Source organism: Kogia breviceps, chromosome 9 (assembly GCF_026419965.1).
Source record: "Kogia breviceps isolate mKogBre1 chromosome 9, mKogBre1 haplotype 1, whole genome shotgun sequence".
Lineage (NCBI taxonomy): Eukaryota > Metazoa > Chordata > Mammalia > Artiodactyla > Physeteridae > Kogia > Kogia breviceps.
In genome coordinates this window covers 95,838,330-95,851,286 of record NC_081318.1, presented here as the reverse complement: position 1 = coordinate 95,851,286, position 12,957 = coordinate 95,838,330, and the positions used below count along the sequence as shown (strand labels likewise).

The following is a 12,957-nucleotide window of genomic DNA, read 5'->3' as shown; positions in this document are numbered from 1 at the left end:
CTGAGTGTGAGGAGGCGTGTTGACTAGCTTTAATGTAATTTGGTTGGACAGTTTGGTTGCGGAATTTCCAGTGTCTTTATCTTTGGCTTTCTTTTAAGGCAGATCAAATTCAACTAGAGGTGACCCTCCAACTTCCTACCTGGAGGGTGCAGATCTGGTTGTAAACACTCTGGGACCTGAAAGGAGGAAAAGGACTCTGCGGCTAACATACATTTCAACCAGTGCAGAGACCAAAAAAGCCTGTCCTTTGCCAGGGAGGAGAATTAGTTGTGTCAGCAAGAGTTAAGTAGAGGACCTAGGGGTTTGACAACCCTCAAAAACAAACATGGAAGGTGGTATCACGGAGATGGAAACAAACAGGGGAAGGGAAAAAAAGCAGCCCTTAGAGAAAACAGAAACCATTCAATGAGGAGAAAACTTTATTTATTTATACCCTGAGATGTGTGACACCATTGCAACCATAAAACAGTAACAGGCTACTATTTTAAAAGGAGCATTCAGAGACAAAAAAATATGATAGTAGAAATGAGAATTCAATAAAAAGTTGGAAGATAAATGTTGGGAAGTATCCTAGGGGAAAAAAAAGCAAAAGGACAAAAGTGCAAAATATGAAAGAAAAAAAAAATTAGAGGACCACTACAGGGGGTTCAAAATACAAAAAATAAGAATTGTAAAACAACAACCGGAATTAGGGAAGGAGTTATCACCAACAAAACAATTCAGAAAATTTCCCCAAAGTAAAGGCCGGCCGTGAATTTCCAGCTTGAAGAGGTCCCACTGAGTGCCAGGCACAATGACTCATGTCAACTCACAACATGACTCATCCCAAGGCTCATCATTGTGAGAATGCACCACACCGGGGGCAAAAAGACAATCCTAGCCTTCCAGAGAGAAAAAGAGATCATTTAGAAAGGATCAAGAATCAGCGTATCTTTCAATTTCTCAACGGTCACAAAGAAAGCTAGAAGACATGGGAACAGGTCTATTAAATTTCCAAAGAAAATTTATTTCAAATTGAAATTCTGTACGTGACTAGTAAACTACCAATCAAGTGTGGATACAGAATAAAGGTGTGGGGGCTTCCCTGGTGGCGCAATGGTTAAGAATCCGCCTGACCAATCCAGAGGACATGGGTTCAAGCCCTGGTCCGGGAAGATCCCATGCGCCGCAGAACAACTAAGCACGTGCGCCACAACTACTGAAGCCCGCAGGCCTAGAGCCCGTGCTCTGCAACAAGAGAAGCCACCGCAATGAGAAGTCCTCATACCACAACGAAGAGTAGCCACAGCAGCGAAGACCCAAAAAAAAGAATAAAGGTGCAGACATTCAAGAGCTCAAAAAATTTCCCTTTCATTTATTTCTCCTTCCTCAGGAAGGTACTGGAGATGTACTGCACTAAAATGAGGGCTAAACAAAGAAAAAGAATGCATGGGATATAGGAAACAGAAGACACAACACAGGAGAAAAATAAAGTGGGAAGCCCTGACAACAGCTGTGCACTAGACGTAGATGATGCAGGTCAGAAGGCTCCAGAAGAGGCTCCTTCAGAAAGATGAGACTGATAGAACTTCTCATCTATCTGAATCTCTGGAGGGAGAGGTTTAAACAATCATTAAGAAGGCTTAGTGATGAATAGTAAAAATAAGATCATTATTTACTGCAAGAAAAACAAAAAATTGAAGAGAAGTAATCATAGTATATTACTTTGCTCAAGATGTGAGTAATGTTTACCTAATTATAATGAAGTAAACACAAATCTGTTTTTAAAAGTACAGTATAACTGGGAACTTCCCTTGTAGCACAGTGGATAAGACTCTGCGCTTCCAGTGCAGGGGGCCTGGGTTCAGTCCCTGGTCAGGGAATTAGATCCCAGATGCATGCTGCAACTAAGAGTTTGCATTGCCGCAACTAAGGAGTCCACATGCTGCAACTAAGAAGCCTGCCTGCCGCAACTAAGACCTGGTGCAAACAAACAAACAAATAATTAAATATTTTTAAAAAGGTACAATATAACTATATTAGGCAGATAAAGGGAAGGGAAGTGTGGTGGGGCTGGGGGAAAGAAGAAGAGCTAAACCCTAATTTTCCATTAAGTGAAGTCAACAGATAGTGCCTAAAAGTGACACATCAAGAAATAGCAATGCAAACATTTTACATAGAGAAATAAAGGTAAAAATTCAAAATAACCAGTTGAAAGATGAAGTGACTTTGAGGAAAGGGAAGCAGGGAAGGGGCAGGGTGGGGATACAGTCTCTTCTGTTTCATTGCAAAACTTACAAGGTTTCTACAGAATTATTTGACTGTAAATCACAGATATACATAACTGATAAAAATAAAAAATAAAATTAAAGGAGAAAAAAGATTGCTCTAAACCCCAATTTCTGCCTCTGAACAATTCATATGCCAGTGAAGGAAACAGATAAAGTTTAATTTAAGATTGATTGCAGTAAGTTCAACAAGGGAAATGTTTGCAATGACTGAGGGAGCACAGAAAACAATTAACTACTAGCTGGGGAATGGAAAGAGGCATCTAAGATGGACAGACTACTAGACAATAATAAGGATGAAACGAGATAAACTGTGTGTGCTAGGCACTTAGCAATCCATAGTACTGGTGTAGAGTTAAAAGCAGGATCCTGAATATTATACATAATATACATGTTAGGATGTAATTTTAGAGTCAAGGAGAACATTAAACTGTCAAATGTTTATTAGAGGGAGTTGGAATGGGGAAGAAGTTTTGAACACTCCTGTGTTATTTTAACTATAAAGGCCAATAAAGAGCTGTCTTTTTGGAAAACAAAAAAGCCAAAAATGCATGTTTTACTTGGATCTTGTCTAAGGAAGTTTAGGCTGAAATGCAAAAAGGGTAGGTTTTGACCATGGACCCAGTTAATGTCCAAAGAAATGTGAACATTCTTTCCTCCATATGTGCTTGTGAGGAGTTGGGCCACAATCTCAGAGAAGGTACTTTTTAAAGTACAGTTGACCATTGAACAATACAAGTTTGAACTGCCCAGGTCCATCTATACAGATTTTTTTCAATAAATATTTACTACAGTACTATATCACCCATAGTTAGTTGAATCCATGGATGTGGAACTGCAGATACAAAGGGCTGACTATAAAGTTATACTTGGATTTTCAACTGGACAGAGTTGGTGCCCTAACCCCTGCATTGTTCAAGGGCCAACTGTATACGAAAATTAAAAGTTTAAATTGAATTTCTACTGTGTGAGTGTGGTAAAAATACTTGCAGTTGCTCTCATTGGGACATTAACCTATGAATTAACCACAGTTCAAGAAAATGTGATTGTACATGCATTAGGGACAGAAAACTACTCAAAGTACTAAACTGAGGTGAATAATATCAGCGGAAGGCAGCATAGAACGCAGCCAGTCTTAGCGAATTACCTATGATCAGCTAACCAGATTCCCACATGTAAACCCAGATTTTAAAAACAAGTCTACTGCTGCTATGGAAAACTATATGGGGGTTGGTCAAAAATTTAAAAATGTAATTACCATATGACACAGCAGTTTCCCTCTCGGTATATATCCCCCGCCAAAGCCCAGGTGCGACCGCCTGAGAGCTCATGGAGTCAAAGCACCACGGTGAGCTCCAGCCTCGCAGGTTGCAAGGCCGAAGGGTGCAAGCACGAGGCTTCCCGCGGGCCACTGAGCAGGGGTGGGAGGGAGTGGGCGGGACCTCCTCCACAGGTTGGTGGGCGGGGGTGGAGGAGGCGTGTCCGGTGGCGGAGGGCGTGCTCCGCCCCGGGGGAGGGGCCAGCCGGCAGCGGCGCGTCGTTGCGCCGCACGTGTGCGAGGCCAGCCGCTGTGAGTCCGCCTGAGCGCGGCGGGGCCCAGGCGCCCGCCAAGCTCGTTGCTTATGCCTGGCCGCCCTTGCGGCGGGTTCTTCCGAGTGGCCCTTGCCGCCGCCGCCCTCCTGTGCCCGGAGCAGCGCGCCCGCCTCCTTGTCGCCCAGTCCGCGCTCCGCGCGCGCTCTCAGGCCCCGGGTAAGTGTGCGACCTCCCCACAGCCGCCCGGGCTCTGCGGCCAGCCCTCGGCCCTACTACCCGGCCCAAAATCCCGCCCGGAGGGGCAGCGTGGATTGGGAAGGCGTCCCGGCTGTGGTCTGAGCCCGCGGCGCGCCCGTGGCTCCTCCATTACGGGTCGTGCCTGCGGGAGCGTGGCTGGAGCCCGGAGGGTTCTGCGTTCGGCGGTGCCAGCCCCGCCCCCAGCTCTCCCGGCGGGTCCTCTCAGGCGCCGCGCCCTCCCTCCTCCCCGCGGCGCTGTTAGCCCGAGGATCTCAGTCCCACTCCTCCCTTTCTTTGCCCCTGAGGCTCCCTAAACTCTTCTTCCTCCCGGAAGAGAAAACCCGCCTTTATCCCGAAGCCCTTTATAGCATCCGTACACCGCTGAGCTAGGCTTCTACCGGGTCCAGCCCACGTGCTTTCGTTCTCTTATTTATCTGTCATTACTAACAGCGAACCTACTACGTGCCAAGCAGGCACTCAGGTGACTGCTTGTTTTGTATACGTTTCCCAGTGTAGGAGCAAACCGGAGTTTTTCTCGGTCAGTGTTTAATGAGTGGATGGAGGAGGTGTTGCTGGGCGTGTTGACCCATCCGCACGGAGTCGTTACCGCCAGCCCTGCACCGAGAGGTTTAACAGTACACCCTCCTTGCCTGGGTATTAGCGCCTGCTAAGAAATAGGGTTTGGAGAGTTTAGTCTTTCAAATATTTGGTTCCGTTGTCCGACCACTTTTTTTTTTCATTACGAAAATATAGGGTTACTAAGGGCTTTCGTTTCAAGTCTCTAATCATCTGTGAAGCCGGCATGCCCCATCACCTTGGCAATCCTTGCCTTGCACCTCCTTGCCTTGGCAATCGAGGCACCTGCCCAAAATCAGACAGTACACTCATACTGGATAGGCAGTGATGTTGTTCAGTCATTAGGGAAAGTAGCCAACAGTTCGTGTGTATTAATTTACAACTCCTTTTGAACGTATCTTTTGACTGATAGAAGCTGGTACAGTAGACTAGCTGTTAATGAAACGTGGCTTTTGGCCCCAAGTAGGAGAGAGAAATAACAGTTCAGCTGGTCTGTTGAATAAGTTTGCTTCTGCCTCAGGTTCTTTACAGGCACTGTACCTGCTGCCCGAACACACACATCTTTTCATGTCTAGTTCTTCCTTCAAGTCTTTGCTCACAAGGCACTTCCTTAGAGAGACTTCACTAAAGAGAACCCCTCTTACTCTCACTGTCCTTACTCTGCTTGACTTGTAGCTCTTATGCGTGCATGTTCTGATATTGTTTTATTTTATTCTCTGATATGTAGATTGTTTTATTTTATTCTCTGATATGTAAGCTTAATGGGAGTAGGAAATTTTCCTCTTTTCCCCAGTACCTGGAACAGTGCCAGACACATAAGAGGTGCTTAATAAATATTTGTGAAATGAACGAATCTAAGGGACTTAATGACTTCGCATATTAGAGTGTAGTATGTGCACTGCCTTGAAGAGAGTGCTCTTTATTGTGAAAGCTGGAGGGATTCTTGATGGTTTGCAGAGGATGGAGGATAGATGCATTTAAAAACTGGAAGTTGTGGAGGGTATTGAAGTACAGATAAGATTATTATGGCTGTTTTTTAGATGTTCATTTTGCAGGAAGTAATGTTAAGGGACTGTCAATCTTGTATTAAAATTTTGAAAATGCTAAACTTTATTTTTGTTGTGGATTGTAGAGGAAGCTTATTGGTGAATCTAATGTCTTAATGAAAAATACTTTTAAATACTGTTAAAATTGTAATATTTCTAATCCCATTTGGCTCGTTCGGAGTGTAAAAGAAACAAAACCTATTACTTTAGTATTCTCTCTAAAGAATTGTGTAGGACTTTGAGTTCATGGGTAAGTCTCATTAAATTTCATTCTCTTCCCAGTTGTAGCATCAAGCTTCTGGTCTATAAAGATTTTAGTTGACATTTGAAAAGCTCTCATTAGAATCATGGATAGTGTTTTTGTACAGCATTATGTTTCTTAAAAATTTTTTTTAAATTTTAGTACCATTTAGAAAACTCATAAAGCTGGTCCCTTTACTCCCCATCCCCCCCCCTTTTTTTTAAAGCTTTGAGGTAGAAGGCTTGCATATGTATATTTAGATTATCCTGAATGCAAAGCTCATTTCCTTGGGGAAATCAAATGGGAGCACTCAGGGTTGTTTTATTTTTCTGGTTGAATTCTTCTTGGCCTCTTCGATGTTCACATGATTCATTCTCTCTCTCTCTCATTTAAAAATTATATTTCATTTCAGTCTTCTCTTTTTTGTAGTTTCTGCTTAAGAAAACAACACTGATTTGAGTTCTGCCTCCCTTAGCACAGACGTTTGCATACCTGTTCTAGCAAATATGTTCTCAGCTTCTAGGTCCACAGACAGAACTTACCAAAATTTATATTGAGTGATTGATAATCACTTGTGCTATATATACTTTAATAATCTCTGTGTTAGGGCCATTGGCTAAAACAAATGGAAAGTATACTTTTGTTTAATGAGCTTGTCTCTACAATTAAATGTAACAAGAAAAAGAGATCAGGCAAGTGTCCACAAGTATCAAGAAAAGTACTGCCAAAAGGTACTAAAGGTCTTTTTATTTGGTGCTCTTGGCAGTGCTTTGAGGGTCTCTTAAAATTAAATGGTGTCTGAAGGAGAAAGCCATGTTTAATCATTAGCTCAGCGAACAAAAGAAGCATAAGAACATTTGTTTTTCCCCAGACTCAGCAATACAGTTCTGCGGTGGAAACCATCCATAATAAATATTAATGACCAACAGTTGAATAGCAACAGCTAGTACAGACCTTTGACCAAGTCATCATTTTCAGCTCTAAAGAGAAAGGAACTGAGACTTAAGAGAGGTGACCCACTTGGTAGATGGCAAAACCTAGATCAGGGTCCAAGTCATATGCCCAAACTGCCAAGCAAGAGTTGAAACCAGTGGTTGATACTTCAGATCCACGATCTGCTAATATTCTCATTCCAGGGATGTTAGGTGTAACAATGCTGTCCTAAACCTTCTAGAATTTCATTCACATAGGGGAGAGTGAGGAGATGGGGTGATGCCCATATTTTGGCTTAGGTGACTGGTAGTTTGTTGCTAACATTCCTTGAGTAACAGGTGCAATTTAAAAGAAGTGCAGGGCTTCCCTGGTGGCACAGTGGTTAAGAATCTGCCTGCCAATGCACGGGACACAGGTTCGATCCCTGGTCTAGGAAGATCCCACATGCCACAGAGCAACTAAGCCCGTGTGCCACAACTACTGAGCCCGTGTTCTAGAGCCCGCGAGCCACAACTGCTGAAGCCCACGTGCCTAGATCGCGTGCTCTGAAGCAAGAGAAGCCACTGCAATGAGAAGCCCGCGCACCGCAACGAAGAGTAGCCCCTGCTCCACGCGACTAAAGGAAGCCTGCGTGCAGCAACAGAGACCCAATGCAGCCAAAAAAAAATTAATTAATTTAAAAAATAAATAAATAAGAGAAGTGCATTTGTGGTGGGAAATGATGAGATCACTTTGGGGCATGTTGAATTTGATATTTGATTCTACCTCTTTCTAGGCTGCATGACCTAGAGCAAGATACTCTCTTTTTTAGTGGCTAAGCTGGGAATAATAATAACGCCTAAGTCACACGGTTGAAGCGAGGCTTGATTGAGCTCCCTGTACACTATCATTGTTTAGCGGTCGTTATGATTGCCTTGGACCCCACCCCTGAGTAAATCAGGGAGTTGGAGATGCGTCTTCGCTGGAAAACTTGGGAATGAGAAGGGAACAGGACTGGGGAAGGAACCTGGGAAAGCCCAAATTTAAGCAGCGTGTTGAGCAGGAGGGGAAAAGAGCACCTCGAGAAGCAGGACAAAAGCACGGAATAGAAGCCAGATCTTCCACCAGAATGTAAGCTCCACACTGGCGGGGCGTTTATTTGATTCGCTAGGGTGTTGCATGCAGTACCTGGAATAACGCCTGGTACAGGGGTGCGTGGTGAGTATTTGCTGAGGGATGGAGTGCAGGGATGAGGAGTGAGTGACTGTTAAAATGAGTCTGGAATTCCCTTCAGAGGGGTGCATTTGCAGGGGAATGGTTATAATAAAGAGTCTTGTGATTGTGCTGGAAGGATGTGTGTCTGTCTCAGGATCCCTGTTTTCTTTGTGAGTGGCACACAGGACTTGGAGAAGTCCCTGCTGACCAGGGATGGCCAGGCAGCATGGAGGGCTGTCACAGGAGGAAGTCCCCTCACCTGGCGATGTTTTCTCCAGCAGCAGCCAGGAACACAGATGGAGACAGTAGGATTGGTACTTGGTTGAGGTTTAGCAAGGATCGTGCAGCTGGGCTAGTGAGCAAGAGTGTTGAGTGTGGCTTAGGAGTTAAGAGTTGTTGAGGTTTGGGGCTCTTGAAGAAACGAAGATGGAAGAGGTGGTATCTTGGGACTGCAGGTCTCTGTGTTTGAAGAACAGGTGATGGGAGAGAGGGAGCAGTAGAGCTGGACAGAGTGGTGGTTTGATGGGAATAGAATAATTAGTGTACCTTTTTATACCTTGAACTTCTATTTTTATAATAAAAAATGTCAAACCTGCAAACTAGAGAGAATGATTTGATGACCTCCCCATATTCTCATCACCCATTGTTGTTTCAACAATTATCAACTCATGGCCAGTGTTGTTTTAAATCTATACCCCACTGCACTTTCATTCATCACTGGTAAATTATTCTGAAACAAAGTCCAGACTTCATATCTTTTCAACCATAAAGATTTCATCCTGTATCTCTAAAACAAAGATTCTACTTTTTTTTTTTTTTTTTTTTGCGGTACGCGGGCCTCTCACTGTTGTGGCCTCTCCCGTTGTGGAGCGCAGGCTCAGCGGCCATGGCTCACGGGCCCAGCCGCTCCGCGGCATGTGGGATCTTCCCGGACCGGGGCACGAACCCGCGTCCCCTGCATGAGCAGGCAGACTCTCAACCACTGCGCCACCAGGGAAGCCCAAAGATTCTACTTTTAAGTATAACTGCAATGATATTATTGTACCTTAAAAAGTTGACCATGCTATCTTTTAATGAAGATACTTTTTTTTGTTTGTTTTTTAATTAATTTATTTTTTAATTTATTTTTGGCTGCATTGGGTCTCCGTTGCTGTGCGTGGGCTTTCTCTAGTTGTGGAGAGCAGGGGCTATTCTTCGTTGCGGTGCGTGGGCTTCTCATTCTGGTGGCTTCTCTTGTTGCGGAGCACAGGCTCTAGAGCACAGGCTCAGTAGTTGTGGCACATGGGCTTAGTTGCTCCGCGGCATGTGGAATCTTCCCGGACCAGGGCTCGAACCCGTGTCCCCTGCATTGGCAGGCGGATTCTTAACCACTGTGCCACCAGGGAAGCCCCATGCTATCTTAATGTCTTCAAATATCCTCACTGTTTCAGTATACCTGATCGTCTCATAAATACTTTAACAGTTGATTTGTTTAAACCCGGATTCAAAGAAGGATCCACCCATTGCATTTCTTTGTAGGTTTATCTGTACGTTACCCTTTCCTCTTTTTTGTCTTGCTGTTTATTAGTTGAAGGACTGTCTTGGTCCTTGTTGAGTTTCCCACATTCACACTTTTGCTGATTGCTTCTGTGTGGTGGTGTTTAATGTCTTCTGTCCGTGTAGAGTTTCAATCAGTAAGAACTTCATAGATAACAGCATGTCCTTTCAGGGGCCTGCAGTGTCTGGTTGTCTATTTTTTGTGATGTTAGTGGCCATGGATGTCATTGCCCAGGTCCAGTATTTCATTAGGGAATTGCTCCTAAGTAGGTCTTTGATATCTGTAGATGGGGAACAGTTTCAGCACCTGTTTCAAGAATTCTTCAGAATATCTATAGATGCTTGTTATACCTCTCTGGATTCTCCGGCAGGTACAAAAGAATTACTGTCCTCAAAGAATCTGCAGACCTCTTGAGGGAGGACAGGGGACTGGCATTTACTTAGTTCCTACTGTGGCCAGCCAGTCTGTGTTTGTGGTCTCATTTAATCTTCACGACAGTCCCGTGAAGCACATATCATTCCCATTTTACAGCTGAAGAACAGAGGCTTGGAGAGGTTAAGTAATTTACTCAGACCAGTTACACAGCTAGAAAGTGGTGAGGGAAAGCATGGTATCTGGGTGCCCACATGGGTAGTGCAGATGAAGGGAGGTAAAATGGGAAGACATGGACTTAACGGAGAGGAAGGCATGGGAGTCAGGGCTCGTGGTCTTCAGATGAGTCTCAAAGGACAAGGGAGCCCAGGGCTGAGACAGGTGTGGAGGACCTCCCACAAGAGAGAGCTCGTGAATGGTCAGGCTGGGAGTGGGCACCTGTGCGGGCTGGGCCTCAGTCGTCGGAGGCCTGTGTGGGGGATAGTGGCACGTGGTGCTGGATGATGGATGGTGCCGAAGCAGAAGCATGGAGCAGAGGAAGTAACTGGTGTTTCCATCGAGGCTTACGGCCGTCACGTTGTTGAGAGGGAGGCTGATGAGTTCTCTGCGTCCTGGGAAGGAGGTAGACGTCCTGCAGAACCGTGAAGTCTGAGCCCAGCTGCTATGTGGCTGTTATGGGCCGTGCTCTCCTCTTCTCACCTCAAGAAGGGTGTCGGGCTCTGCTGGTAGATCCTGTCATGCCAGCTGGGAACGTTGTGAGGGGTTTTGCTTTTGTTTTTTTCTAGAGGTGTCTGTGTCTTTAGTGGCCAGCAGGCTACTTGAGGGGGATGAACTGGGAGGAGCGGGTGGCCCCAGTGCTGGACTGTAGGTGATTGAGAACTCGCCTGGGTCGTGGCCGATCATCTCAGGCTGATTTCTACCTGGTTGAAGGTCTTGCCATTGTAGATGCCCACCATCTCGGGCAGGATGATCACGTTGCGCAGGTGCTTCTTCACCACCTGCGGCTTCTCTGTGGGTGACGCCGCCTTCTTGGCCTCGAGCAGGCACTTACGCAGTGATGCTCCCTCCGAAGCCCGTGGTTCCGCATCACCTGCTCACAGGACATGTCCAGCCCCTGGTTGAGGTCCACACCGCCATTGGGGCATCGGGGAGCCATTGTGGGTTTGGGGGTAAGAATATGTGTGACACAGTGTAATAAGTGGCCATGGGATGTCCCCCAGGTGCCAGCAACACCACAGGACTGTACGTGTGCTTATATCTCTCCTACCCCCATGCCTCTTCCTAGGGTCTCCATGTCAGGAAGAGGTCCCCTTATCCTCTCAATTCCCCAAGACGGAAAACCTGAGTCATCCTGTAGTATTTCCTCTTTCCTCTCACATTTGTCACCCAGTCCTGTCCGCACCACCTCTTAAATGTCCCTGAATCCACCCCTCCTTTCTGTCACCTTTGCCTCAGCCTTAGATCAGGTTGTACTAATTTCTTACCTCAGTTGCCGTCTTACCTAATCTCCCAGCCTAACCCTAGTTTTTCTCTTTGAAGGGATACCACGAAATCTCTCTGACTTATGAATCAGGTGACAATTTGTTTTTTCGGATGTAATTCTCTCTGTTCAGCTTGGTGTGGCTTCCGCCAGCTCCCCAGCTTTAAGTGTACGTTCTCTGTGTGTGTGTGTTTTACCCTTCTGATGCGTGGTGAGCCCAGTGGGGTTCCTCCAGCGCTCCGTGCTCTCCCATGCCTCTGCACGTGCTGTACCACCTTCCTCCCGCTTTTTGCACAGCCTCTCTCTTATTCGTTCCCGAATGCTTGACTCGGGTGTTCACGTCTAGTCTTCCATTAAGAAGAGGTCTTCTCAGACACCCTCACGCCAATGCCCCCTGAGGTCTTCTGTGTGTTCCCATGTCTCAAGGAAGCCCTGGGCCTTGCCTGCCTCCGTCACTGGTGTGCAGGCTCCGAGGGCAGTTTTGTTGATATAAAATGAGAATGAAACACCGTCAGCATCTCATAAACTAGCATTCTCTTTGAGTATACCTTGCTTAGAACACATAAGAATAAGTGCTTTCTTACTTGGATTAGAGATAATTTTGTGTAACTAGTTGCAGTCCTTCAGTTCCCGTTCCTTGGTTTCTTCCTTTTTTTTTTTTTTTTTTTTTTGTCTTTCAAAGGAAATTGTTTTTACTGACATTTTTCTCTACTCCCCCCCTTCTTTTTTTTGTAGCCTTTCACTTTTCACTTTTCTTTCCATTCTTGACTTTTGACAATGAGGCAAGATCAAATACAGATTCTTAAAATTTAGTTCATCATTATTATTCTACTGTAGCTGCTTCTGTAGATGGGCTTCTTATTAACCAAGCCTTGGAGAACTAGAATATTCTGCTCATTTATGTTCTTTATAATATGTTTACCAAGTTCGTATGTTAATTTTAGCATTTCCCTGTATAAGTAATATAGGAAGAAGCTTTATCCTTACTTCACCAAGAGCATCAAATAAGATCAAATTAGACAGGCACTTGCGGTCTTAGATAAATGTGTGCTCCATACTTTTGCTTGGTACATTGTGTATGGGCCAGTTAAATGATAATCTGTATTTTTAAAATTGTGGGAAAATACACATAACATCATTCTGACCATTTTTAAGTATGCAGTTCATTAGTGTTAAGTACATACACATCACATCGTGCAACCAATATGTAGAGCTCTTTTTCATCTTGCAATACTGAACTCTATACTCATTAAAGAACTCCCCATTCTCCTTGCTTTTTAAAAAAATATGACATGGTATGAGTCATATTAGTAAATGACTCATGTTAGTAAATTTATTTATATACTTTTAACTTAATCAGCTTTTCTAAAAGATAACAATATACGTGAAACAAAACTCAGATGCTACAACTGTGGTATTCAGTAAAAACAAGTCTCCTTGCTCTCCGCAGCCACCTATACCCTCTCCTAGATGTAACTCCCTTTCCCAGTTTCTTTTCACATTGTTTCTACATGTTGTTCAGTTTATGTACCTAGATGTCA

At 44.6% G+C, this 12,957-nt stretch overlaps 1 protein-coding gene across 5 annotated transcripts in view; it reads left to right on the top strand.

Annotated features, from left to right (window-relative positions):
* Positions 1–12,957, top strand: part of PUS7 (pseudouridine synthase 7) — a 109,138-nt gene that overhangs the window by 46,580 nt on the left and 49,601 nt on the right. For 2 of the 5 annotated variants that reach the window (XR_010842282.1, XM_067042819.1), the window contains exon 1: positions 3,803–4,016. The exons of 1 other annotated variant lie outside the window; for it this stretch is intronic. Coding sequence is in view for 2 of the 4 variants with exons in the window: in XM_067042819.1 (XP_066898920.1) it covers positions 3,890–4,016 (127 nt within the window). In the remaining 2 variants the exon portion in view is untranslated. Of the gene's footprint in view, positions 1–3,765; positions 4,017–12,957 lie in introns of those variants that run through there. 2 more of the 5 variants (XM_059074524.2, XR_010842283.1) reach the window with 2 other exon arrangements.